Here is a 27,405-nt window from a genome sequence, read left to right as displayed (position 1 = left end):
AGAGGCAGCCAAATTTACATGTAAGACATGAAAGCAGGTCACCATGGGATTATGTCAGAAGTGTTGGTGACCAAAGGACTCTGCTGTAGTCCTGCTCTAACAATCGCTTGATTTTTATTCATATAAAATCATATTTTACCAAATCATCTTACTGATAGAACTGCCAAGTCTGTTGAGTTTCTACTGAAACGGTGAAAACATTCTCATCCCCTTCTGTGTCCCTGCAGGACCTGCAACAGGGATAAATCATTTACAGGACTAATAAACTAATAGAAATACCCCCCGCCCCCTGCGGTGCACTTTTCACCCACTCTCCAAGCAATTCCTGGACTGAAAAGATGAGGAGCTCCTCTTTTCACTTAAAACCAAGTCACCTTCAGTTGGAGCCGAGTGGAGCCGGAGAGCTGGCATGAAAACACACTCGCTAATGACGCCTTCCCTGCGTGAGCATCCTCTCAGCCAGCTGGACTCAAAACAAGGTCACGGTCTCGGCTTTTGGTTTGAAAAACAGCACTTTGAATAAAGACCTAGGCAACAATTCAGTGTCTTTTCTTCTCTGTACCATTCTGTGAGGCTGAATCTGTTGCACTAGGCTGCATTGAAAGTTGCTACGGTCAGCAAATGAAATCAATGGCACCTTAAAACTAGCAGATAAATCTTTTAAATAAGTCTCTACTGTAAAATGCATCTCAAATGTTTAAACTTAACTTATCTGCAAACTGTGATAAATGACCTGGTTCATCATCCATCAGCTTTAGTTCAGAATGCAAAAAAAACTCGACTTCAAATATGGGTCTTGAAACAATTCAATTTACCAAGGGTATTCCTATTTTTCCATCTTTTCTTTACAATAATTTTTGAAAATGTCTAAATCTACTGGATGGGCATTGTCCCAAGATTATCATTTGTTCTATTTCCTTCCCTCTCCATTCAGCCAAGACAGATGGCTGCACACTTCTGAAACAGTTTGTCAGAGGTTCCCTGCGGTTAAAGGTTCTTTACCCTCCCTACTGTTGTTGAAGTGGAACAGATCAACTGCCGAGCTGCAGCCTGATGCACCGTCTTAACTTTAAAGTCACAAAAAGCTTTGAGATCACATTCTGACTCACTGATACATGCATTCCTCTAGCTGCAGGGAAGCATCCTTCCTGTAAAACTGGGTTGAACAGAGCACAGAAACCGAGCAAAAGCATTGCCGCCCCCCCCGACACACCGATTTCATCTGCATATGTTCTTTAGGTTAAGAGCAATGCATGAACCACATCACAATTAACATTGATGCATCGGTCACTTTTTCCTTCTTGGGAACCAAAAATCTTTTTGGACTAATTTCCAACATTTGTTAAATTCAGCAGCATAAGTCTATCCATTTAAGTTAATCATACTTAGCACATAGTTGAACACTTCTGCACTAAAGCATGAATTGCCACCCAAATCTACATTAAAATATTTTTGCCCGACTTTGACAAACTACTTTTAACCACTGCAGGAACAAAAAAAAAAAAGTTTTGATTAGGTAACTTTAAAGGGTCTTTTGTTAAAACACCTTTCCCTACTACTTTTTCGCAGAGACCAGGAGCAATTTCATTGCTTTTTTTTTTCCTGAAGTCACTAGTACCTTTGCCCAACACTGGTAACAAACTCAACGAAGAGTTCAATCTGCAACAGTCTTCACTTTATTAACATTCAGGAGAAGCATTATCGTCACAAAATTGCATACCGAGAGACAATGAGATGCAGTCTGTATTGTACAGCATTGAAAACTCTGCAATCCATTGAAGTTTTAGTGACACAAAAAGCATTACAATATAATGATAGAAAATGACATTTAAAAGGCACATTTATAGACCGACAGCGAGACAATCTTGCATGCTCAGATTCCCAGGAGATATAAGCAGCGTCAAAGTACAAGTCTATCACAGTTTAGTGGTAAAAACATTAGAATACCTGATGGAACACCAGTCTTTTTATACACTACAATTATTGCTTTAGTTATTGCTGTAGTAAAAGTGAACTATGTGCATGTAGGTTCATACTTTGTTAGAGAGTACTCAAGCAGCATATAAACGGAACACTGGTGCCTCCATTCAAATTCAACACTTGCATTATAATCACTTGCAGTTTGCATAATCAGATATTGCCACAGGGTGTGAAAGGAAGACATCTTTTGCAAGACTTGTGGAAAAGTTGATTAGTCTGAGATAAACATGAACTGTCCAAAGTGTCGATTGATTTGCGTTAATAAAATTTGTTTCTTCAAGAGGGACTTCAATTAAAACAATCCTTAAACTGAGTTTTCAGCCTTTATTGCTTTAAAATCAATCAAAATATAAATTTTACAACATTGAGCATTAAAGTTACTTCCAAAGAAATTTTATAAGCCTTGTTGAAATACAAAATATATTTAAACCAAAATTACTCCAGTTTCAACTAAGACCTGCCAACTTTAACTGCAGAGGAAATCAATTTGAGACTACAGGATCCAGTGTCCAGCCTTTTTTCCTTTGAAGGTACAGTATGCACAAGTTAAGTGAAGCCACGATTACGCATGAAGTCACTCCACTGTAGGATCCAGCTCGCCCTCAATTCAACTCGGAGTGCTTTCCATGTTTCTCACCATGTGCTTGAGTCAGAACATGCCGCTTCCTCTTGTTGAACTGAGAACACTGAAGAACCAGCAGCCTGGTGAGCATGCCAACCACAATAGAAATCCCCCATCCGTGTGTGCCCATGATATTACATCAAAAACGTGATCCTGCACCTTTTCGTGTTTTAGAATATTTAAGGTGTTAATGTGTTAACACACAGTGTACCTTCAAGCTATTGCGAGCAATTTTTAAAATGCATGTCTGTAAGACTGGGGGTTGATGTTTGTGTGCACCCTTCCAGAACCCGATGCCAACATAAATTAATTGGTCAAGTCCTGAAAGGGAACAGCATACAAATGTCACACTGAATTTTTAGGAGAGTCCGTTTCATTACAAGGTTGGATCTATACTTACAAGAATCCCCACCATTTGTGCACAATCAGATCATCTCCATAGCCCGTTTCGAGGAAGCGGTTGCCACACTCCTCCCATCGACACACTCCCCCCTTGTCCAAGACCACAAACTTCCACTCCACATGGCTCTCTGCAGGCAGGCCAATCACAGTAGACCAGTGCCCGTCCTTGGCTTTCTCTAGAGGGATGAATTCCTTCCAGTTGCCCAATTCTTCGTGGTCCCCTGTGACAGCCAGCTTCTGGTACGGCGAGTGGGTCAGATAGTGAATACGGAAGGTGACGTTGACGTTTTGGGGCATTGGCTGGACTGCCAGAACTTTCTTGCTGCTGTCCAAGTTTTCTTCAAGAGAAAGAGAGCCGGTCTGGCTGGCTTCAGTGGAAGGTGGGATATCTGTGTCTATGCTTGTGTCATCTGTAAGAGAAAGAGGAGGATGAGCAGTCGGAGAGGGGTCTAATTTTGAAGGGATTTGGGAAAAAGATGTGGTTGAAAGGTTCATCCAGGGTAGGACTTCGTAGTTACCATCTGTGATCCACTCATTATTGTCCATTGTTGCCTCCATTATACTGATCTCAGTCTTTTCAAGCTCCTCTTCCTTCCTCTCGGCCCCTTCTTTCCCGGCACCCTCTTCCTTCCTCTCGGCCCCTTCTTTCCCGGCACCCTCTTCCTTCCTCTCGGCCCCTTCTTTCCCGGCACCCTCTTCCTTCCTCTCGGCCCCTTCTTTCCCGGCACCCTCTTCCTTCCTCTCGGCCCCTTCTTTCCCATCAGTTTTCACCACCAGAACAGGAACTTCATTGCTAGCTTCTCTGATCTCATCTGTTGTCATAACGTTGGCTGCCATCTCCGTCATTAACTGGTCTACTGTGTGATAGTAACCATCTTCAACATCATTGCCAAATACGTCCTCATTGACTGCAATAGAACTGTCCATGGCCCAATCTTGGCCGGTTTGCTGGGGAAGGTTTTCACAAGGTTCAGGTGCCCCACCAGCTATATCTCCACCAAAAGACACAGCCGCATCATCCGTAAAAATTACTGGGGACTCTGCCTGTTCCTCAGAGCATGCAAGGCAGTCCACTTCCGAGGGCAGCACATCTTCAAGGGTTGTTCCAAACTCATCAAGAGCATCTGACAAATCGGGGCTGACCGCCATGCTTGAGATACCGCTCTCTCCTCCAAAACCAGACAATGACCGTGACAGCTGACTTTCCACAAAAGACAGTGAAATTTGGTTCTCGCTACACCCAGCTGCGTCAGAAGTAGCGCCACTGGTCACTTCAGGAAAAGCAGAAATAGTTTGCATTTGGTCACTTTCCACGCTTTGAGATGAAGCCAATAAGTCAGGATTAGATAAAGATGAAGTTAAGCAAGCAGCTGAATCAGCTGAAGGATTCTCAGTCTTGTTGAGCATCTCATGACTTTCTGTGCTGTCCTTTTGCTGGTCTTGGTCACAAGAGGCCCCAAGATGTTCAGCACTCTCTTCCACCAACGCCACAACTTGATCACTTCTATTCTTTTCACTTGCAATTTCTTCCTGAAGACACATCTTATCCATAACATCCTGTTCCATCCCACCCATCAAAACTGGAGTAATTTCATCTTTCTTCCCTTCATTTTGAGGTTGCTGATCATCTGAGGACAAATTAGGAAGATGGACAATATCAGAGGCTGAGACTTCTGTATCACTACTCTTGTTCTCCTTGGCAGAGTCAGCTGACTGGTTCAAACAGGAGACAGAATTATCTACCTCCTCACATTTGTCATTGCAAGAATCTACAACTTTCTCTTCACCAACACGTTCCTCTTGACTGAAAGCAAAATTATCTTCTTTGTGTTCGTCTTGCAGTTGATGCTCAAAAATCTCTGGTGGGCTGACATCAGGTTCGACTTCTGTAAGATTGTGTAAATGGTCTTCACCTCTGATCTCCTCAGTCACCTCGGCAGTCTGAAAATGGTCATCTTCGCGACTGGACAGCACCACGTTCGTCGCATGACACCAATCCTGCTGTGAACAGAGCAGGTTTGTGTCTTGTTTAGAAGTCAAGCACCCCAACTGCTGAGCAAACACTTTGTCATCTGAGCACTCCAGCATTGCTTCCTCCACCTTACTTTCTTCGTGTTCCTCTTGAAAAGGATCATTTTGGGAAAACTCTGTACATTCTACTTGACTATTTTCCTCTAAATTGACCTCGATCTTTTCACAGATGTGTGGGGTGGGTTCAGCTTCACTTTCAGTGACCATTTGCTCCAAATTGCCATCTGGAACTGATGGGACTTCACTGACTTGCAGTTTGTGGTCTTCACCATTGTCACCAACATGAACATCTTGATCAAGGCAAACTGGACTGGTCGAAACACATTGAGAACTTTCTTCCTCTTGACTTATTTTTCCATTGAAAACCTCTTTAATTTGAGTGATTGGCTGCTCCACACTGCAGATTGTATTTGGTGTAATCTCACTATCGTGCAGTTTGACACTTTCTCTTATTTGAGAGACTTGTGTAAAGCAAATTGGGCTGTTGGAAGCACATAGGTTTTCCACTTCTTCACCGTTTTGGAAGTCTTCTGTATTATTAATGGGCTCATCCAATTCGCTGTTTGTGTCTGGTGTGGCTTCACTTCCTTGCAGCTCATCGTCTTTGGTCTCACTCATATGAAGATCTTGCTCAAAGCACACTGAACTGTTAGAAACACATGACAGAATTTCCTCCACTTGATTGGTTTGCAGGCTAATATCCTCTTCAGTCTCAACTATCGGCTTCTCCAAATTGCTGCCTGTGTCTAAACCATCCTGCAATTTGAAGTCGTCGGTGGTTTCACTCAAATGAAAATCTTGTTCAGGGCATGGTGGACTGTCAGGAGTATACTGCAGGTTTTCCTCCTCTTCACTATCCCCTTGTGAAACTTCATCTACGATTGTGTTCCTGTCTTCCTCACATTCTGCTTGAAGCACCTAGGCACATAAAGGCAAAGTTAATATTGGTAACTAACAATCAGCTCAGTGTTAAACCTCACTAAAATAAGAGTCAACATGCAGCTTGAGGGATAACCATGCAGAATATGACTCAATCTTTGAAATTGTTTTAGGGTTTTTAAACTCCATTAGGCAGTTGCTATAGCGCATGCAATTTTTTTTACCAACAAATCTGAGGTATGAACACTGAAAGATAAAATCCATGATTTTCAGGTCAATAAAGCAATCTTTAAAAACCATCCATTTTTGACGTTGCCTTGACTGTTGGGACAAAAAAATTCTGAGCAAAATTTTGTTGATTAAAACACTAAAAGCAACAAGACTCACAGCAGATTTTGTATCCACACTTGGCAGATTTAGGTCCATCAAAAACAGACAACCACAATCATCTAATGGTTGCCCTGCTCAGTGTCGCAATTGGGGATTTTTTTTTTAATTTAATTTTTTTATTTTTTTTTTTTAAAGATGACCACAACAATGTGACGTCTGAATCCAACAAAGAGCTACTTGATTAAGCTGCCTGTGTTTGATCATTTCTATCTTAACATGCATTTCAACAACTTTCAAGGCATAACTGATATTGTGTTTAAATGTGGTTATTGGTGTCACGTGAAGTATCTTTGGAGCTATAAAAAAATAAGCCGACAGCCATATGTGGCCTGCAGGCTGCCACTTGTTTGGCATAGAATATCTCCGCTTTCATCTGGCGATATTTGAAAATTAAGACTCGATGCAAACTAGTTTTTTTTTTTTTAACCCTTCTCGGACAACTCAACTAGACAGTGAGGTTTAAGTTCTCGTGTCAAAGTCTTCAGTCGGAACTATTTTTTTCTTCGTCACAAATTAAAACCCATTTACCCAATTGGTCCTTCACTAATAAGACAGACCAGTGTCTGCAACACTGACCTTCATGTCTGAGCGCTCTCCTTGCTTCAGCACACCTGAATCTAATGATTGTCTAATCACCAAGCCCAGGAGTTACCCAGTCATTGCAATCAGGTGTGTTTGAGCAGGAAAGGACCCAAAACATGCTGAACAAGGCTTAGAGACACATGGATGCAGATTATTGAGTCCTCACAGTCAAAAGCAAACACAGCAAAAAGAGATTCAGATGTACGCACACAATGGAAGCCAGTGTCTGTTCTTTATTTTGATTTTCCTTGCAAAAAGATGTGTGCTTACCTTCGCCTCTGTGTGGGTCTCATGAACCAGCTCAGGGTGCAGGTAATTCTCAACATTGCAGTCCGGCTCTGCGTCTGTTGAAGAGTCATCTGTTGCACTGTGGGGGCCGTCTTCCACATCCTTCACGTCCACTGCAGTCACCAAGGTCAAATCATCTTGCAGGCTCTGAATGTCTTCCTCCTCATGAGTCTCAGCAACTCTGTAACAGTCCTGAACTGCCGAGGTCTCCTGAGGTGGGCAGAAAGTTGGAGGTTTCTCTGCAGAAGGAGATCGACGATGCCGGAGCCTGGGGCCACTTGGAATGAGATCAGGATCCACCTTTGTGTACGGCGAGCCTTCACTCACATCTAGAATGATAAATTTAAGAGAAAAATGTAAAAAAGACATTCATAGTCAACTAATAAATTGATTTATGAAACATTAAGCCTGTTTCACTTTGTTTCTCGAAGATAATTTAACTTTTAAAGCACTATTGAGTAAAACCGTTTTCATTGCACTTCGAAATACACGTCATTTAACCAAAGAGACTATATTTGGAAGACAGGCCATATTGTTCATTGATCTTGAAAGAAAAGTCAAGAGATCTATATATTGACTTTGACTTGTCCACCTCTATACTTTCAGCAGATAACTTCAAAGCACAATCTATTCATTCTTGCAACAGTTATTGATTTTCTGACCCCCCTCCTTTCAGGCTTCATTTGACCTGGCCAAAATCTGTCTTGCACAACATGTTATTTTTTCCTCCCCCCCGATGTGTTGACACCAACAATCTAAACCGAGAGCTGAAAACTAAATTACCAAATCCTTATAAGATTAGTTTTGAGTTTGTACACTACATCTAGCAAACTCTGCAATATTTTTAGGCGCTCAAATATATATATTGCAGTACTGGAATGTGCTGAGGAATACTGTTAAAACTGTACCAGTTTCTCATATTACCTGTATTTCATGAAGAACTCAGACTGTCATGATGGAAACTCTTCAAACACAAATGTTGTATGCTCCAATGCATGTTCAGTATCCCTCTGATGGGAAACTGCAAGTAGGAACCATACAGCTGATTTTTGGGCCATATAATTAATTATAAAACACATGAACCCCACTGACTTGTTGGAAATCTCCCTAATGGGAAGATTAGAAAATGAACTACTACAAATTTCCACTTAGATATATAAATATTAAAGAGAAGCCTTCATTTTTAATCAGGTAGCGTCCCTGAAGCTTAACTCTTACATTTCTGGATCCTGCCCTGATTTTAGTCAATGAAATGTGTCTACATCTTTAAATCTTGAAAGTAGACTCATTCAGATTAATGAATATTGTGATCATCAGACGCTATTTTGTGAATGGATCCCAGTAGTGAGTGTCTGATGTGCACGGAGTCTTATTTATATCCGGGATGGGATTACACTATCTGCAGTACCCTGCAGGGTCGTCCACTGCGTCTTTTATTGGACTGTTACATAAAATGACAAAAAAAAAACCTCAGGATGGATGCAGGGAAGCAAGGCTCGGTTCTGTCGTTACATTAACGCACAAACAGTGCTAAATAAAAGGCGACACCTGTAAACTGCGCAACGCGTGGTGGGTTATTTTTACCTGTTGACGCGCTCGGCTCCTGCTCCAGCTCCGGCTCCAGCTCCTCATCGGTCCCGATCACCGACGCGTCTCTCTCCGCCCCGGCTCCGGCTCCGGCTCCCACCGCGGCCGCTTCTCCCACCGTGGCCTTCCTTCGCTTCCCCCTCACGTTCCTGTAGAAGATGAAGCCGGCCACCACGGACACCATGGCTATGACCGCCAGCGCCACGGCCGGACCGTGGCGGCCGATCATGCAGAAGAGCGAGGCCAGGTCGGTGCGCCGCTCCACCGCCACGGAGTTCTTCACCGGCATGGCGGCTCGTGGCAGCTGAGCTGGTGAAAATGAAACAGGGACGAGTCCTCGAATGTGCGTGTGAAGGCCCCGCAGACCCTTCTTCGCTGGCTGGAGCTGCTGTGCACCCCTACGCTGCTCCCCACGCTTTAACGTGTAGTGACGACTCGCTGGCGCGCGGTCATTAAAGGAGTGCAGGTGCGCGCGGCTGATTGGCTGATGAGGTCACGAGACGCGCAACTCATTCATAAAAAAAGAACGCGAATGCACTGATTCTACAGCGACAACTCTCATTTCACTCAGATGTAAGACTTCGTTGTGATTCGCGCCTTATATTGTTTCATTATTCATGACTGTTGGAATCCAAAACGAGTAACAAGATTTTTGTTTTGTTTTGTTTTTTAAATTATTCTCAACACCCACTTGAAACCTAAAAGTTAGTGAGGGATAGTAAATTAAAAGCAAATAAATGAATAAAACATCAATATAATCACTTAGATATTAAGAAGGGACCCGTTAACTCTATAATGTTATTGGCTAGACTGATTATTTTACACACAGATGGTCAGAACAATTCATTGCAGCTTTAATTGGCCCTTTTTTTGGGGGGGGGGGTACCCTTCTCAGTAATTCAACAACATTTAACCCAGTGCACCAATAGGAGACTAATTGAATATTCGATAAACTTGCAAAATTTTGCTGAAATAATGGTCAAATCTTACTCATTCATCTTCTATTCATGCGACTCCAATCAACTTGAAGTCATTCCAGCTGGTAAGAAGTGAAATCAGGTCAGCAGCGACCTCATCATCACAGGACCACCTACAACCAATTATCCCACAACAGCAATGGCCAAGCATTTCTGGGAGATTGTGTAATGCTGCCACGTGACTTTTAAAGGGCCCACCTGGAAATATGAAGTATTTACAGTGTGCATGGATGAGTCCCAGAAAGAGCTCCTAGATTTGCTCAGATGCTTGATAATTAATCTAAATGTCAACCAGCCATGTTTGAAGAACCTCTAACGGTCTGTACTGATATCATGAACACATTTCCTGACATGGGACTAAAGAGAACCTGAGCCTTTGATCAATATCATCCTGTAGTAAAACGTGCATGCCAGGTATTGATCTTGATAACTTGATAGCATGTCTCCATAAATCAAAGGAAACTTGATCCACGTATATACAGTTGTCAGTTTTTTTTTTTACATTTTTTTTAAAATGAAGTTTGATGGGAAATTTCAGGAATTTGGAGAATTGAATGGCTGAGTAATAAGTCACTTTAGAAAGACCACCACCCAGTGGACTACTGCAGCAATGATCACAAAGTATCCAGCAGTGAATACAGGTTGAAGGAGAGGAATAAAAGCAAACTGACATTTTCAAATCTGATTTCTAAAGGCACTACTGTATTTTGAATTCATAGTGACAGTTTGCTCAAAACATATGCAGATTAGAAGGAATATTCAAACTGAAATAACTACCAAGCAGTTATAGACTTCAAAATTTATTTCAAATCATATGAACTGTCATATTTTTAATGTTGAACAAGAATACACAAAGAATTGTTCTTTAATGATTGTTCTCAAGAAAGAAAAGGTTTAATACACAAATAGAAAAATCACAGTCCTTTAAAAAGGCTTTCAAATGCCCCAGTAATTCTCATAGTACGGTACCTAAAATTTTTGATACATTCAATGGCTCTAACAGCAGAAGCTGCAAAGATCTGAGTAAGTCATGTATTACAACAATTTCCAGGAAGAGGTAAATAATTGGTCATTTTGGAATGGCAAGAAAAAGTCAGCTGGAAATTTTCAGTGCACATGTATTTACTGTATCCACTTATAAAAATACTAATGTAACTATAACACAACTGGCACACAGTCCCAGCAGTCAGTGTTTCAGTCCATGGGGTCAGGTTCGTCTTTTATGACGATGGTGTGCGTGTGTGTGCTGCTGTCTTCGGCCTGTGAACCAACACTCTGATGAGATTTCTCCTCGACGCTCGTTCTCATTGTCAGATTGCTCTCAGTCTCCTTATCGTGATTAGTTTTGTCTGTCTGAAGCCTCCCGTCGGGAAACGAGCAGCTACTGACGGCTTCGGTTTTCAGCTTGTCGATCGCCTCAAACTCCTCCTTGATCTGCTGGCTGCAAGAGTACGACAGTCCTTCTTCCCCCTGCTTATGCTGTGGCGTGGACGAGGCGTTGGGGGACGGTGTTGATGTAGATGCTGTCTCCGAAGCTGGTGTCGCTGAGGAAGACTGCTGAGAAGAACTGATTCCCCGTGTGAGTATGCCAATGAGATGCATGAACATCTGATTGGTGGCCTGTTGCTGAGCCAACATGGCCTGAAATGTCCTCTCAGAATCTTCTCTTTGTGCCTACAGGATGAGACAAAAGTTTAAAGTACTGGAATTTTAATTGGTGAAGCACAAAACGGTAAGAGCTAAATACCTGGAGCAGCCTCTCAAACGCAGCTTCCTCCCTCGCCATGTGCCGCTCTTCAGCAGCGATCATGTCCGCCATCATCTTCTTACAGGCAATCATGTATTCCCTGAAGTCGATGTCAGTGCTGGAGGACTTCGCTCTCCTTTTGCGGGCCTGTGCTCCAGGAATGGGCAATCTCGTTGGTATGAGTCGCTGAGGTGTATTCTCAGCCGTCGTCGGACCAGTGGAACACCCAGACACTCCTTCATCTGTACCAGTGTTTGTCCATTCAGTGGTACTGGAAGAATTACTTGATTCCACTCCTGTTTAAAAGACAGAAACAATGTATCAGTCACAAAAAAGTGGATCTTTGGAAAGGATGGGCGCTGTTAGATAACGGTTTAGGGTTTGAATAATTAATTTTATTCAAAATTTTACTCAAGATATAAACCACATTTCAGTGTAGCTTTGTAGAACCAATATCTTATTGATGGTGTTAAACCTACTGACCGCTCTGGACTTTGATTTTGGTCCCATTCTCGCTACGTTTAGGGTTCACGTCAGTACACGTTCCATGCATGCGCACTGGTCAACGCATCCCTGTCGATCTACATGCTGCACACATGCGCACTTAAAGTCAAAATGGCGACCCACGCAAAAAAAAAAAAAAACCTAAAGAGAAGGAACATGCTCCTGTGCATGTTACCTTTTAGAAAATGAGAAACTCAAAAGGAGAAGATACAACGTGTGACAACTCGACGAGAAAAAAGGTCAGTGAAGGCGAATTCACCACAACAGAGCGGAAGTAAAGGAATGAAAAGTATCGATGAGGAGAAGCATCACCTCAATCAATCAATCAATCAAACTTTATTTGTAGAGCACTTTTCATATTAAAACAACGCAAAGTGTGAACAGTAAAAACAATCATAAGTTTGTTATTTTCAGTGACAAAATACAATTTATATCTGAAATATAATTTATTGAAAATGGCAGTCGCATGATAGAGATAGGATATACAAATAGTAAATAATACAATAGCCAATAGCTTGATAACATAAAGGAACATAAACATCTCATAACAACAAACAGGCCTTTTCATTATTTCCAAATATTTTTGATATTTCACACGGGAGTTATGTGATATCTGGCTATCTTTACATCCATTCAAATTGGAATTGTACAGATTAAGATACCAACGCATCTCCTCGAGGTTTGGTGTCTACTGTTGTTGTTGTGGCTCACGTGTGGTGGGCGCGCGGATGAAACTACAGAGGATTGGACGATGGTATTTATTAAGCTGTAGCTTCTTTAACACCAAAATGCATCTTATACTACTTCCTGATATTAGCTATAAGGAAGAAAAAACATTCCAGATACTTACCGTCAACACTCGTGTCCTCGGACACCGGGGACATGCCAGCGGAGGGCGGACGCGTGTTGTCCGCGGGGACGAAGGGGGTCGGCTGGTTCTCATAGGACTCCACCACATCCACCGGATCGCAAACTGCCTTCGTCCCAAGAATTTTGTGCAGCTTGTCGAACCACATCAGCTGCTTCTGATCGACCCCCCGGCCGCCCGTTTCGTCCAGGGCTCTGCGCACTCGCATGTAGTCCTGGCGGAGCTTCTTCGCCTTGATGCGGCACTGCTCCACGGAGCGGCTGAAGCCCTTCGCCAGGAGCCGCTCGGAGAACAGCGCGAACACGCCGCTGTTCTTGTGCTTGGTGGACAGCTGGGTCCTGATGAAGTCATCCGACCAGATGTCCAAGAAGCAGCGGATCTCGCTTTTGCTCCAGGTTAGACCGCGGCCGTAGGGCTGCTCCGACGGCATGTTGACTGATTCGGAGTTTCTGGATCGGGCCGGAAGTGACGTAGTATCAGGCTACGGGAGCCTACTCAGATCAAACCTCTTGCAAACTGTTGCGATTGGTTCCACACTGCATGCACGTTGCACCGGATCTCAATGAATAGAATAGAATACTGTCAAATAGCATGTATAGATCATCCATCCATCCATCCATCCATCCATCCATCCATCCATCCATCCATCCACCCTTCTGCTTTATCCTGTGCAAGGTTGTGGGTTGTTGACAGGTCTGAAGTCCATGACAGGGAAAACAGAGAGACAATCAGAGACGCTGACATTTACACCAAGGAGCAATTTAGGGTCAGCAGTTGATTTTACATGCATGTTTTTTGGACTAAAGGAGGAAATTAGAGTACCTGGAGGACATTTATGCACACACATGCAGAATACATATGCAAACTTTGAAAAGGAAGACCAGGCTAATCTTTGAGCCCATTGGCTTTCTCACTGTGAAGGGGGAGCACAACCCACTGCTCCATTCTGCAGCTCATACACAAGGTGCTCAGTTTGACCATTTCAAAAATGTGCAGAATACAAAATTACTGAATGTCAAAAATGCATGTTTGTGTGCATTTTAAACTAGAATGTGGTTAAAAAGGATCACTGATGTTTAAAAATGATCTGGAAAAAATCCTATTTACCAACTCACAAACTCTGTCCTCCTTTATTTGCAGCTTAAGAAAAAGCGTTTGAATTGCATGAAGTTGACCAATAATTGTTTTCTTTTGGGTGACTGTGGTACATCAATTTTACACTTATTCTGGTTGACCAAATAACAGATCAAAGTTTTCATTTTATTTATCCATAGACCTACCAAAAAGCATTTTATTAGCTCCAGTTTGAGATCTTTCCCCAGATTATAGTAATTCTGATTCTCTCTTGAAACTCCACAGTGAATGAAATGTGCAGTTTGTGATTTTCTGTTGTTAATGCACCAACCCAGTCATCCAACACTGACACATTACACCTGAAGCTGTGCTGTAGCGGAGCCAGAGTGGGGGCAAGGGGGCGGTCGCCCCAGGGCCCACAAGGTCATAGGGCCTCGTTCCATGTGATGTGTTCACATTTAATCGTAAATTAGTTATTATAATAAAATGTGATGTGTGTGCGAGAAGGTATACGCATATGAGTGTGGGCTCCAATTTGCCAATTCTTAATTTACGAATGTCCATGAATGCATCAGAGCTGTAAGCCAGCACTGATTGGCTGCGCGGTAACGAGGTTTTTATTTGCACTTGATCTGAACTCATTGGAGGGAAGTTAAACAGTATGCTAAACACTATGCTAGCCGCTAGCGGTACTACCCAAAACCTAACATCGAGCCATTGGTGAATCAGTGAAACCTTCAAAAATATTATCTTTATCAGAATGCTGTGGTCTTAAACACCTGCCTATTTGAATGTGCCTTGTGTTGCTCTCAACTATAAGAGACCACAGAGTCTTTTTTTTTCTAATATACGTGAATTCCAAAAGATACAGATGGCTCTCTATATCTATCTGAATAAATTGTATAATTTTAGACCAGCTGTGTTCATTTTATATTTAAGCTGCATCAAAAATGGTACAGATTTAGCCCGTGACTTTTTATCTGATCTTTCAGCACCATGGACAGCGGACGCTATGATATTGACGCCTGTCAGGTTGCATTTGTGTGTGCGTGCGTATGTATATTTGTTCTTCAGAACAAATTTGTGAACTGGTTTGCGACTTTATTCTGCTTTCTTAGGCATATAGGTTTGCTTGGCTCAATAAATGTGCATTACTGTGTTGTTTGATGGTAGGATGAGGTATTGTTTGATCGGTAAAATTACGATCATAAGGGCCTGAGAATAATCCGCCCCCTCTGTACTGAGAAGCACGCTCCGCCTCTGAAGCTGTGTGAATGATGGAAGCAAAGTGCTGGAACTCTGGCAAAAGGTGTATTTAACATGAAAGAAGGACTGGACAAAAAGCTGAGGAAGAAGACTCACAGTCAGTTCACATGGATATTTATGGATAATGTCATGTCTTTTAATGAAAGTGTTTAAACAAGAAGACTTACAGAAAAATCTAATCAATGTCTTGAAGAAGATAAGAGACCATTCTGAAATTATTGTCATTTGGATGAAAAGTCAACAACAACAATCATTTTGTGCACATATATTTATTAGATCCAGCTATAAAATTACAAATGGAATTAGTAGTTTAACACTCATTTGACAGTAACCATGACAGTTATATAGTCCATCATCAGGAGCTTCAGTCCATGTGTTCAGGTTTGTCCTGTGTGTCGTTGTGTGTGTGTGCTGCTGTCTTCAGCCTGTGAACACACACTGTGCTGTGTTTCCTCCTCGGAACTCCTCCTGATAGTCAGCTCTCTCTCCACCTCCTCAGCAGGAGTCTTGGCTGCCTGGATGTGGAGCTTTCCGTCTGGAGACAGGCAGCAGGTGACGGCTTCAAGGTTGGTCCCTTCAGGCAGATCAAACTCCTGTCTGAACTCCTGCAGCCTGTAAGAGGACCAGCCTTTCCCGTCCTCCTGCTTCTTCTCCGTCTTCCCGCTGACTCTCAGCTTCCTGCCCACCTGCCTGACAGACAGCTCCTCTGGGGAGAAGCCTCGAGCATCCAGGGTCAGGCCGAAGTGATCCCCCTCTCTGTCCAGCTGGTAGGAGGCTGGTTGTAGGGCCACGCTGGTTTGGAAAGGCTCCGTCTGCTCCAGGAAGTTGTGTTGAAGTCTGTCCATCAGCTGCAGACTGCCGAGCAGCTCCTGGAGGTTCCTCTGCAGGAGATGCTGCTGGTGGAGCAGAGGTCTGACCTCTGGCCGCAGACTGCGCACAGGCAGGTAGACGTCCATGAATGGACTGAGGACAGGCTGGAGTCCATGAGAGCACAGCATCTTCTCTGAGTTCAGGGCTGAGTCTTCTTGTTGTCAGATGGACTTCTCTTCCAGTGTCTCTTCTCTCCTGAGTTGCTCTCTGGCTCCGCAGTGAGACTGTCTCAGCTTTTAAACTCTGTCTGGAGCAGAGCCAGAAGCTTCAGGAACTTTCTGGTTGTTACCAGATGTCTCCACTGGATGGTGCTGTTTCACTGTGGTCATTTTTCCCTTCTGTCGGCTGTGTAGAATTGAGTGATTTATTTTCTTGTGAGGTCTTTTTCTTTATGATTTGATATGAGTAAAAGTGATTCTGTCCAGAAATTCACCAATATAGTCAGTTTCTCTTCAGACAGAATAATCACAAACAATTCATATGAAGAGAAACATATTCTCAATGTTTTGGTACAGTATATTTAGAAATAAGTTCTTTGGTGTAACTTTTTGAACAGAGGAAATATTTTGTCAGTGGAAATAGGAATTATAGTTGAAAAATGTGATTTCATGGTGAGATATTTCACCATCAAAACAAATAAAAGGTTATGGCTTTTTAACTCGATGGTGATTCGTGTATCATGTAATGAAACTGGCTTTTAAAGATTTGAAGTCTTCCTTATTATTCAGTATTTGACAGAACCTGACGTTTGATATAAAATTTACTACATCAAAGAAATTTACAATATCCTTTGTATTTTTTAATACATAAGAAAGAACAAGAATATTGATATTCGGATGAACTAACACAAAAAAGTCAGACTGAAAAAGCTATATACAGTAATGTTTTTTTTTTAAGTATTTACATTCGTTTGAATTTCACTGGATGCTTCGAGGTGCCTCCATGTCCTCATGAAACAGCACCACCCAGTGGAGACATCTGGTAACAACCAGAAAGTTCCTGAAGCTTCTGGCTCTGCTCCAGACAGAGTTTAAAAGCTGAGACAGTCTCACTGCGGAGCCAGAAAGCAACTCAGGAGAGAAGAGACACTGGAAGAGAATTTCATCTGACAACAAGAAGACTCAGCCCTGAACTCAGAGAAGATGCTGTGCTCTCATGGACTCCAGCCCGTCCTCAGTCCATTCGTGGACGTCTACCTGCCTGTGCGCAGCCTGCGGCCAGAGGTCAGACCTCTGCTCCACCAGCAGCATCTCCTGCAGAGGAACCTCCAGGAGCTGCTCGGCAGTCTGCAGCTGATGGACAGACTTCAACACAACTTCCTGGAGCAGACGGAGCCTTTCCAAACCAGCGTGGCCCAACAACCAGCCTCCTACCAGCTGGACAAAGAGGGGGATCACTTCGGCCTGACCCTGGACACTCAAGGCTTCTCCCCAGAGGAGCTGTCTGTCAGGCAGGTGGGCAGGAAGCTGAGAGTCAGCGGGAAGACGGAGAAGAAGCAGGAGGACGGGAAAGGCTGGTCCTCTTACAGGCTGCAGGAGTTCAGACAGGAGTTTGATCTGCCTGAAGGGACCAACCCTGAAGCTGTCACCTGCTGCCTGTCTCCAGACGGAAAGCTCCACATTCAGGCAGCCAAGACTCCTGCTGAGGAGGTGGAGAGAGAGCTGACTATCAGGAGCAGCTCCGAGGAGGAAACACAGCACAGTGTGTGTTCACAGGCTGAAGACAGCAGCACACACACACACAATGACACACAGGACAAACCTGAACACATGGATTGAAGCTCCTGATGATGGACTATATAACTGTCATGGTTACTGTCAAATGAGCGTTAAACTACTAATTTCATTTGTACTTTTATAACTGGATCTAATAAATACATGTGAACGAAATGGTTGTTGTTCTTGAGTCTTTATTACCATGAAAAATACTTTGAAAAGTATGTTCATCTTGAGATTCAGATGGAAATTCTCGTAACTGCTGATTTTCAAGAACAGAATTGAAGACTTTGAGTCTGGTTTGAATTTTAACTAACAGAGAAATCATGTTCAGTATGCAAAGGAAAACAGTAATCTGACTCTGTTTTGTCCAGTCACTTCTCCCATTCTTTAATATAGCTTGAAGAAACAGTTCTGATCTGAGGAAAAGGAAAATATGCTCCAGGGAGACACGCACATGGTCACTCAAATACATATGCACAAACTTTAACCTCAATGTTCTGTTTGACATATTAACTTCTATAGCACATCAACCCACACGGAATCCCCGCTGGCACCAAATAGGAACATGAAACACAAATTTTTGTAATTGTCACCCCACAGCTGCATCTTCAGGCTTGTAGTCATTGCCCTTCAATTTCTTCCCGACAGAAGGATCAGACTGCACTTATCGTGACTTTCAACCCAGAAAGACAGATTAAAACAAGGACACACACTGCCCTTCCCTTAGAATAGAATAAACTTTATTTTCATCTCACCATGGAGAAAATTACAGTTTCAAAGGATCGTAGAACACACACGGTGGGGGGGTGGGGGGGTGGGTGTCGGTGCAAAAAAGTGATGAAATGTACAAAAATAACAAGTCACAGTGCAAAGCTTAATAAGAGTCAGAATTGAAATATTAAAGAAGTAAAAGATCTAACTTTATTTACATCATTAATCTTAAAATACAACAGTAACTATATTATACACAAATATGTACAAGTATGTCATAGTGCAGCAGAATGAGTGGCATAATAAAGTGTTCATAACTGCTTATAGGGGTTAAAAAGTGACCGTGGTTGCAGGGTAACTTACTGTCCAGGGTTATTATTCATATTCTACTCAGTGGAATTGTACAGCCTGACAGCGGTGGGGATGAAGGACCTGTTCTTTCCTGCACTGAGGGGTGTCTCAGTCGGCCACTGAAGGAGCTGCTCAGCTCCTCCACCGTGCGGTGCAGTGGGTGAGAGCTGTTGTCCATAATGGATGTGAGCTTGGCCAACATCCTCCTCTCACCCACATCCTCCACAGAGTCCAGTGCAGCCCAGAACAGAGCTGGCCCTTCTGACCAGCTTGTTGAGTCTTTTTCTGTCCCGCTCTGTGCTGCCCGGGGCTCAGCAGCAGACGGCGGTGTAGCGGACAGCAGAGGCTGCCACAGAGTCATGAAAGGTCCTGAGCAGAGGCCAGAACACTGCGAAGGACCTCAGTCCCCTCAGAAGGTGGAGGCGACTCTGGCCCTTCTTGTACAGACCGTTGGTGTTGTGGGACCAGTCCAGTTTATTGTTGAGGTGAACACCCAGGTACTTGAAACTGTCCACTGTTTCAATGACCTCTCCCTGGGTGTTCACCGGTGGGTGTGGTAATGTCCACATCCTGAAGTCGATCACCGTCTTCTTTGTTGAACTCATGTTTTACAGTTGAACCCCCCCCCCCCCAAAAAAAAAAAAAAAAAGTTTATCCCTCAAATAAAAATGAAGCAATGTGGGCTCCTGAGTAGTTTGAGGGATTCCACAAGTGTAGCATGTTCACAAGGTTGGATCCAGATAAAAAGAGAATTCACATGCAAAACATGTGAGGATCTTATTTTGAGTGTGACCTGACTGGCACAGCAGTATGTCGTTTGGCACAGCAGTATGTCGTTTGGCACAGCAGTATGTTGTTTGGCACAGCAGTATGTCGTTTGGCAAATAGGTGAAAACAATCATCAAGATCATGGAAAGCTTTTTGTATTGGACTATTTGTTTGGAAATTCTTAACCCTAAAATTAAAATCCACAATGAATGCAGAAAGTCCACTTCAGAGCTTTCATGATGACCGGACTGTAAAACACCAAAATAGAATGAGAAAATACTTTATATCAAAATGAACAATGTTTGGGATTAAAAAATATTCTATAAATATCAGAGAACAACACAAATAAACAAGTTTGACCAACTTCAATAGCTTCACAGATGCTTTTTGCTTTCATTTTTTGTACTTAACTGACTGTTTTTCGGAAAATATTTGCAAATGTAAACTACAATCACTTTCCATGGTGAAAAAAAAGAGCCACATAAAAAAAAATTGAAAATGCACCCGTTGTACAAACATTGAAACTTACTGATTTGCTTGATGCTCTCGCAACACAAATTATGTTGAAAACTTGTTTTTTACAGCCTTGAAAACTGAGATACAAACAAATGATGCTGACAAGTTCAAAGAAGAGGAAGGCTGTTACTCACAAGGTGCTCTGGCCTTGGATTTATTTCAGTATTTACTTGTTGGTTGATTAATTTTTAACTGTAAGTCTTTCCTGCTGGATATGTGTTTTCTGCCACTCATTTGATGAATCATTCAATCTCAAAGGTTGTTTTCTTGCCACCTGGTAACACTTTCAGCTTTCTTGTTCCTGCAGAAATTTCAAACAGGAAGTCAAGATGAAACATTTGGTCATTTCTCAATTTATTTTTCATGATAATAAGGACTAAACAACAACAGTCATTTAATTCACATGTATTTATTACATCCAGTTATAAAAGTACAAATGGAATTAGTAGTTTAACACTCATTTGACAGTAACCATGACAGTTATATAGTCCATCATCATGAGCTTCAGTCCATGTGTTCAGGTTTGTCCTGTGTGTCGTGTGTGTGTGTGCTGCTGTCTTCAGCCTGTGAACACACACTGTGCTGTGTTTCCTCCTCGGAGCTCCTCCTGATCGTCAGCTCTCTCTCCACCTCCTCAGCAGGAGTCTTGGCTGCCTGGATGTGGAGCTTTCCGTCTGGAGACAGGCAGCAGGTGACGGCTTCAGGGTTGGTCCCTTCAGGCAGATCAAACTCCTGTCTGAACTCCTGCAGCCTGTAAGAGGACCAGCCTTTCCCGTCCTCCTGCTTCTTCTCCGTCTTCCCGCTGACTCTCAGCTTCCTGCCCACCTGCCTGACAGACAGCTCCTCTGGGGAGAAGCCTCGAGCGTCCAGGGTCAGGCCGAAGAGATCCCCCTCTTTGTCCAGCTGGTAGGAGGCTGGTTGTAGGGCCACGCTGGTTTGGAAAGGCTCCGTCTGCTCCAGGAAGTTGTGTTGAAGTCTGTCCATCAGCTGCAGACTGCCGAGCAGCTCCTGGAGGTTCCTCTGCAGGAGATGCTGCTGGTGGAGCAGAGGTCTGACCTCTGGCCGCAGACTGCGTACAGGCAGGTAGACGTCCACGAATGGACTGAGGACGGACTGGAGTCCATGAGAGCACAGCATCTTCTCTGAGTTCAGGGCTGAGTCTTCTTGTTGTCAGATGGAATTCTCTTCCAGTGTCTCTTCTCTCCTGAGTTGCTTTCTGGCTCCGCAGTGAGACTGTCTCAGCTTTTAAACTCTGTCTGGAGCAGAGCCAGAAGCTTCAGGAACTTTCTGGTTGTTACCAGATGTCTCCACTGGATGGTGCTGTTTCACTGTGGTCATTTTTCCCTTCTGCCTTCGGCTGTGTGGAATTGAATCATTTACTTTCTTGTGAGTTCCTTTTGTGTTATTATTTGGTATCATTAAAGTGATGACTGCAACAAATTCACCAATATAGTCAGTTTCTCTATAGACAGAATAATGATAAAACCTTCGAATGAAGAAATACATTCTCAATGTTTTGGTACAATATTTAGAAATAAGTCAGTGTCACTTTGGGAAAAGATGAGACATTTTGTCAGTGGAAAAAGAATTATAGTTAAAAATGTGATTTCATGATAAGATATTTTATCATTAAAACAAATAAAAGGGTGTGACATTTTAACTCTTGATGGTGTCTCATGTAAGTACCATGTAATGAAACTGGCTTTTAAAGAGGTAGTCTTCATTATTATTCAAAAATTTGACAGAACTGACGTCAAGAGTAATTGTATATTTCTTATTAACATCAAAAAATGTACAATATCATCATTAATTTTCAATACATAATCAATATCAAGAATATTGATGTTCAGGCTAATTAACACAAAAGTTAGACACTAAAATATGTCCATAATTTTTCTTGAGGATTCGCATTGAGGCTTTATATCAAATCATCCCTTTTAAATTTCACTGGACGCTTCGAGGTGCCTCCATGTCCTCGTGAAACAGCACCACCCAGTGGAGACATCTGGTAACAACCAGAAAGTTCCTGAAGCTTCTGGCTCTGCTCCAGACAGAGTTTAAAAGCTGAGACAGTCTCACTGCGGAGCCAGAAAGCAACTCAGGAGAGAAGAGACACTGGAAGAGAATTTCATCTGACAACAAGAAGACTCAGCCCTGAACTCAGAGAAGATGCTGTGCTCTCATGGACTCCAGTCCGTCCTCAGTCCATTCGTGGACGTCTACCTGCCTGTGCGCAGTCTGCGGCCAGAGGTCAGACCTCTGCTCCACCAGCAGCATCTCCTGCAGAGGAACCTCCAGGAGCTGCTCGGCAGTCTGCAGCTGATGGACAGACTTCAACACAACTTCCTGGAGCAGACGGAGCCTTTCCAAACCAGCGTGGCCCTACAACCAGCCTCCTACCAGCTGGACAAAGAGGGGGATCACTTCGGCCTGACCGTGGATGCTCGAGGCTTCTCCCCAGAGGAGCTGTCTGTCAGGCAGGTGGGCAGGAAGCTGAGAGTCAGCGGGAAGACGGAGAAAAAGCAGGAGGACGGGAAAGGCTGGTCCCCTTACAGGCTGCAGGAGTTCAGACAGGAGTTTGATCTGCCTGAAGGGACCAGCCCTGAAGCCGTCACCTGCTGCCTGTCTCCAGACGGAAAGCTCCACATTCAGGCAGCCAAGACTCCTGCTGAGGAGGTGGAGAGAGAGCTGACTATCAGGAGGAGCTCCGAGGAGGAAACACAGCACAGTGTGTGTTCACAGGCTGAAGACAGCAGCACACACACACACGACACACAGGACAAACCTGAACACATGGACTGAAGCTCCTGATGATGGACTATATAACTGTCATGGTTACTGTCAAATGAGTGTTAAACTACTAATTCCATTTGTACTTTTATAACTGGATGTAATAAATACATGTGAATGAAATGATCGTTGTTCTTGAGTCTTTGGAGTGGCATTGGTTATTTGAACACAGTCCAGGAGTTGGATGGCATGTGACATTTTAAAAAACACCAAAAGTATGTCAACAAACATGTAAATTTGGCAACAAAGCATACACACCTTGTATGTTCAACCCTTTTTCTTCCTTATTCTTTTTGGGCATCGTGTGTTTGTACGTCTGTTTTCCAGATTGTACAGGAATATTATAAAACAGAATTTGAGGATCACTTATGGTGAGTGAAAATGAATCAGATCATCGAGTTTTAAATCCGTATGGCCCTTTTTGCTGTATGGATGCTGATTTTTTTGTAAAATCATAAAAACTCTGAAGTGGATCCTGTTTTACATTCACTGTGGGTCTGAGTTTTGGGAAAGTCGTCTCATTTTCAAAGAAATTCTTCTGTACAAAAAGCATTTCATCTTTTTGATCACAGTATTTGTCTTCTCCCTTCTCAGTTTTCTTGCATCCTGACATGGCTTCTCATTGCAGATGTCTTCGCTTGACCCTGTTTTGGAAACAATGAAAGGACATTTCAGCGAGAGAGTCTGTAATAGCAAGCAAACATCCACTAGGGGTCAGATTCAGGCCAGTGAAAGAGCTCCAAAGTGTCACTCTGCTGAACCAACCCCCAAAACCAATGACTGAGCCGACAGGAGGTCGTGAGTGGTGAAGCACGAAGCACCTCTTCACTCAGGGCTCCTTTATCATGCTTAAAGTACACAAAGAGTTGGTCTGACCCAGGTCAAAGGTCACAGATTGTATCAAGCGCCACGTGATGACAGTCCCATAAAATATGCTCACTGTATGTGTTATCTGTTCAGTCCATGTCTTCAGGCTTCATCCTGATGATGATGAAGAAGTTAATGATGATGGAAAGTTATGTTTGTGCTTTAAAGGACCTGGAGTCCATCTCTCTCAGGATTATGCTGAAATAATACAATAATAATAATTACAGGAAAAAAAATTCTCCCAAACATGACTCAGAGAAGCAACACCCAGTTTCTTTCTTTCTTTCTTTTTCCCTCCTTGCATTGTTTAAAAGTTAATGTCATGGGTGTTATTAACACGGGCGACTGGTCTCTCCCTGGCTCCGGTCAGACTGTCAAGACTTTTCTTATCCCAAAAATAGACCAATTGCCCCGTAAACGTGGCAGAATGGGGGTGGAGGAATGAAACGTTGCTGGTTTTTCTTTTCTTTTTTTTTTTTTTTGGGGGGGGGGGGTTCTATTTCTGGAGCTGCTCTTTGTTTTTCAGGGCAGTGTTGACAGAATGTTTAGTCAAAAGCATCTTTAAATATCAAAGGTCTGCTCCCACCATCGCTCCTCCACTTCTTCCTCTTCCACCTCCTGTTTTGTTGTCGTTGGTATTTACGTTTTCCATTTGACACATGCATTATCTGACTGCTGTGACTTGTACCTGTCTCCACTTTTTTAGCACGTTCTCCTTCCCTCTTCTAAAATCTTTGCCCCCAGTTCCTCCTTACATCCTCTGCCTGGATATTTTCCCCTTCCCTTCCATTTATTTCCATGTTGTCGCAGACGCTTTAATTGACTCTTAATCAGCAGGGTGTGTTTGTGGCAGACAGTTTTTATTGCCGTTACAAAATCCCATGAGTCAGTCATATGTGTGTGTGCATCTGTTAATGTTAGAAGTGATACGGCGGCAGAAAGATGCCAGAGTTTCAGTACAGCATAGTAGCTTTACAAAATCCGCATGCATTAAAGTAGCAGGTACTGAAACAACACTTTCATTGCATTAAGTTTTCTTTTGTTCTTTTAATGATGGTGTCTTGAAAAATTGCTCTAATCCTCTGCGCAGCATGCACACACAGAGACGGGATTGTACTTAAACCTCTGGAAAGCATGAGGGAAAACACAAACACACAGCCTCTGACGCCAGTCCTCTCCCATTTGATGACCGACATCACACCTAATAAAGCAGTCACTGTGATAAATTGATTTCACTGTTTCACTGTGTGAAATCCAATAAAAATGCTTGGAAATGAGGGCAGTGTTCCAATATCTGGGTGCTCTGTATTGGAAAGCATTTTCAGATTCCAAATTTAAACAGACAGTATGAAATTTTGTTCACTCGTGGTTCACTGGTTCACTACAATGCCACATGTTAGAGAAAACTGAATCACAAAATCTGTCGGAATCTGTGTTAGTAAGCATTTCTCCTTCACTGAGATAGTCCTTCCACGTCACAGGTGTAGCATATTAAGATGCTGATTAACACAGGTGGGGCTCAGGCTGGACACAATAAAGCAGGGGTGGGGAACCCTGGTCCTGGAGGGCCGCAAACCTGCATGTTTTCCATGTCTCCCTGCTTCAACACACCTGAATCGAATCAAGATTCATGGCCAAGTCCAGCAGAAAGCCAGATAACGAGCCTCATTGCAATCAGCTGTGTTGAAGCAGGGAGACATGGAAAACATGCAGGTTTGCGGCCCTCCAGGACCAGGGTTCCCCACCCCTGCAATAAAGGGACAGACTGAAATGTGCAGTTTTATCACACAGCACAATGTTGTTTATTGACAGTACATCCAACTAGCCTCACAATCCATGAAAATACTGTGAGGTGCTTTTAAAAACTTTTTGAGGGATTGTGATGCACTTTCAATCAATTATTTCTTACATTATTTTGATTTTTCAATGTGATACACAGATCTAAAATGATTCTAAATGAACAGCGTACAGGAATGGCACAGGTTCACTCTCATTTTCATCCATTCATCCTCACTACATCCAGTTCAGGGTCACAGGTCACTGGAGCCCATCCCAACTAACTGAGTGTGAAGGACAGCTCCATCACAGGAAAACACAGAGACACACTCACATTCAAACGTACGGGCAGTTTAAGGTCACTAAATAACCTTCCTGTGTGCTTAGAACACCAAAAGACAACGTGAAGGACATTTAAAGGGGATTCAAACCAGCAACCTGCTTGCTAAGACATGAGAGCACCAGTCACTACTCCACTGTGAGGCCTCTCTCTTTTACCTCATCCAAAACAAAAGACACTGAAGTCTTTGTGCATGTGCGTTTTCTTGCATGTTTACGGCGTGCAAGCTGCTGGCCTTAAATGCAACTGTGACTAAGTGTGTTGGCTCACTGTGTGTGTGTGTGTGTCTGTGTGTATGTGTATGTGTGTGTGTGTGTGTGTGTGTGTGTTCGGAGGGCACAGACTACGATTGTTCTCTCTGGGTGTTAGCTTTCTGAGCAGGAAGTGCACGTTCAGGTCAGAGGGGGGGATCGAAGCGCGCTCAGTCTGTCCACATCTGTTCAAATACCAGAGACCCTCAAAGTCACACAGGAAGTCTGTACATGTGTGTGTGAGCGTCATTGCGTGTGCGTGCGTGTGCGCGTGCTACAGAAGCCCCCCTTTATGAGTACAGTTTATAAAAACAATATTTGACCTTTCACTACATGTAGCACGAACTGAGAGAAATTCATCATGAACCTGCTGCCATGTCAGCCCCCATGTGGAACCTCACTTCTTTTAAAGTGGATTTCTCTTCTTTATCAAATCCAATTTTTACAGTGAAGCTTAATTTGGAAATGAGCCTTCAGCCTGCTAGTTTGGTAGTTCTTCGGCGGAATCTGCATATATTTTATCTTTTTTTTTTTTTATCCGTTTTGCCTCATGTCAGATTGCTGGGAGAGATCCTATGCACACACATACACACAGGAATCCTCCACTGCTTCATGACATTTCCAAGACATTCACGAGCACCAGAAATGTCCAATCTTATCTGGTGAAGTGTCTTGTGAGTTGGCATGCAATCTCCAGACAAACAAACGTTCAATGCATCATTCATGTGGCATGTGCATAATACCAATACAATGGGATTCTGTTAGGAAACTGTTGCTGATTTGTGAATTTTCTCATATTTTTTGTCCTCAATTCAGATGGGACAGGAAAATGTGTGGTTCATTGATCAAGATGTCAAATTGCCCTGCAATGCTAAAGAGGAGAAGGCAGATGGATGAGTTACATGACTGTGGAAGCAAAATTCTCACTGAACACTTTCTGCAAGTTTTTGAGCTATATGCGCTTCAAGCCAGATGATACTTTCTTATTCAAAGTCTTATTTAGTGAAACCAGACAATGCTGAACCGCATTCTGAACATATTACCACAGCACGGCTGTGACCCTGTTACCCAATGGAAAACATTTGAAACATTGGGAAATAAAAACAGCAAGGAAAAGGCTGTGAATGGTTGAATGTAATTTTCACATGACTGCTTTTGATTGTCTTTAACATTTCTAAACTCCGTCCTGACTATAACTCCTGCGTGTGATCAGCTGGAACGCACCAGATCAGGTCTTTGCTTGGGAAGAT

The 27,405-nt window shown here is 43.0% G+C and overlaps 6 protein-coding genes across 6 annotated transcripts; 2 read left to right on the top strand and 4 right to left on the bottom strand.

Annotated features, from left to right (window-relative positions):
- Nucleotides 1-3,335: 3,335 nt before the first annotated feature.
- stbd1 (starch binding domain 1) lies at nt 3,336-9,189 on the bottom strand. Its single transcript, XM_030084666.1, has 5 exons — nt 8,759-9,189; nt 7,157-7,503; nt 3,733-5,953; nt 3,523-3,595; nt 3,336-3,414 (listed from the first exon to the last, which is right to left on the bottom strand). Exons 1-4 carry the CDS (start codon nt 9,048-9,050, stop codon nt 3,582-3,584), a joined length of 2,874 nt encoding a protein of 957 aa, XP_029940526.1. The 5' UTR covers nt 9,051-9,189; the 3' UTR covers nt 3,336-3,414; nt 3,523-3,581.
- Nucleotides 9,190-10,543: 1,354 nt separating this feature from the next.
- LOC115382778 (uncharacterized) lies at nt 10,544-13,308 on the bottom strand. The gene is made up of 3 exons (XM_030084667.1): nt 12,840-13,308; nt 11,486-11,781; nt 10,544-11,412 (listed from the first exon to the last, which is right to left on the bottom strand). The coding sequence occupies exons 1-3, from the start codon at nt 13,285-13,287 to the stop codon at nt 10,933-10,935; spliced, it is 1,224 nt and encodes a 407-aa protein (XP_029940527.1). The 5' UTR covers nt 13,288-13,308; the 3' UTR covers nt 10,544-10,932.
- A 2,215-nt stretch (nt 13,309-15,523) lies between these two features.
- LOC115382783 (heat shock protein 30-like) lies at nt 15,524-16,253 on the bottom strand. The gene has a single exon (XM_030084671.1). It carries the CDS (start codon nt 16,193-16,195, stop codon nt 15,575-15,577), a length of 621 nt encoding a protein of 206 aa, XP_029940531.1. The 5' UTR covers nt 16,196-16,253; the 3' UTR covers nt 15,524-15,574.
- An 899-nt stretch (nt 16,254-17,152) lies between these two features.
- Nucleotides 17,153-17,845, top strand: LOC115382779 (heat shock protein 30-like). The gene has a single exon (XM_030084668.1). The coding sequence runs from the start codon at nt 17,210-17,212 to the stop codon at nt 17,843-17,845; it is 636 nt and encodes a 211-aa protein (XP_029940528.1). The 5' UTR covers nt 17,153-17,209.
- Nucleotides 17,846-19,524: 1,679 nt separating this feature from the next.
- On the bottom strand, nt 19,525-22,245 carry LOC115382781 (heat shock protein 30-like). Its single transcript, XM_030084669.1, has one exon. It carries the CDS (start codon nt 21,266-21,268, stop codon nt 20,636-20,638), a length of 633 nt encoding a protein of 210 aa, XP_029940529.1. The 5' UTR covers nt 21,269-22,245; the 3' UTR covers nt 19,525-20,635.
- Nucleotides 22,212-22,958, top strand: LOC115382782 (heat shock protein 30-like). Its single transcript, XM_030084670.1, has one exon. It carries the CDS (start codon nt 22,301-22,303, stop codon nt 22,931-22,933), a length of 633 nt encoding a protein of 210 aa, XP_029940530.1. The 5' UTR covers nt 22,212-22,300; the 3' UTR covers nt 22,934-22,958.
- The last annotated feature ends 4,447 nt before the right edge of the window (nt 22,959-27,405 follow it).

Source organism: Salarias fasciatus, assembly GCF_902148845.1.
Source record: "Salarias fasciatus chromosome 7 unlocalized genomic scaffold, fSalaFa1.1 super_scaffold_4, whole genome shotgun sequence".
Taxonomy (NCBI): domain Eukaryota; kingdom Metazoa; phylum Chordata; class Actinopteri; order Blenniiformes; family Blenniidae; genus Salarias; species Salarias fasciatus.
The sequence above is the reverse complement of the archived record's forward strand: the minus strand, read 5'-3'. Positions and strand labels throughout refer to the sequence as shown.

Bases quoted from the DNA above. Each gene is read 5' to 3' on its own strand.
- stbd1 (XM_030084666.1), bottom strand. From the start codon at position 9,050: ATGCCGGTGAAGAACTCCGTGGCGGTGGAGCGGCGCACCGACCTGGCC. The intron at 7,504-8,758 runs GTAAAAATAACC...TTATCATTCTAG, and splicing joins GGAGCCGAGCGCGTCAACAG to ATGTGAGTGAAGGCTCGCCG. The intron at 5,954-7,156 runs GTAAGCACACAT...TTATGTGCCTAG, and splicing joins AGACCCACACAGAGGCGAAG to GTGCTTCAAGCAGAATGTGA.
- LOC115382778 (XM_030084667.1), bottom strand. From the start codon at position 13,287: ATGCCGTCGGAGCAGCCCTACGGCCGCGGTCTAACCTGGAGCAAAAGC. The intron at 11,782-12,839 runs GTAAGTATCTGG...TCTTTTAAACAG, and splicing joins CGAGGACACGAGTGTTGACG to GAGTGGAATCAAGTAATTCT. The intron at 11,413-11,485 runs GTATTTAGCTCT...CTCATCCTGTAG, and splicing joins CGTTTGAGAGGCTGCTCCAG to GCACAAAGAGAAGATTCTGA.
- LOC115382783 (XM_030084671.1), bottom strand. From the start codon at position 16,195: ATGCTGTGCTCTCATGGACTCCAGCCTGTCCTCAGTCCATTCATGGAC.
- LOC115382779 (XM_030084668.1), top strand. From the start codon at position 17,210: ATGCTGTGCTCTCATGGACTCCAGCCCGTCCTCAGTCCATTCGTGGAC.
- LOC115382781 (XM_030084669.1), bottom strand. From the start codon at position 21,268: ATGCTGTGCTCTCATGGACTCCAGTCCGTCCTCAGTCCATTCGTGGAC.
- LOC115382782 (XM_030084670.1), top strand. From the start codon at position 22,301: ATGCTGTGCTCTCATGGACTCCAGTCCGTCCTCAGTCCATTCGTGGAC.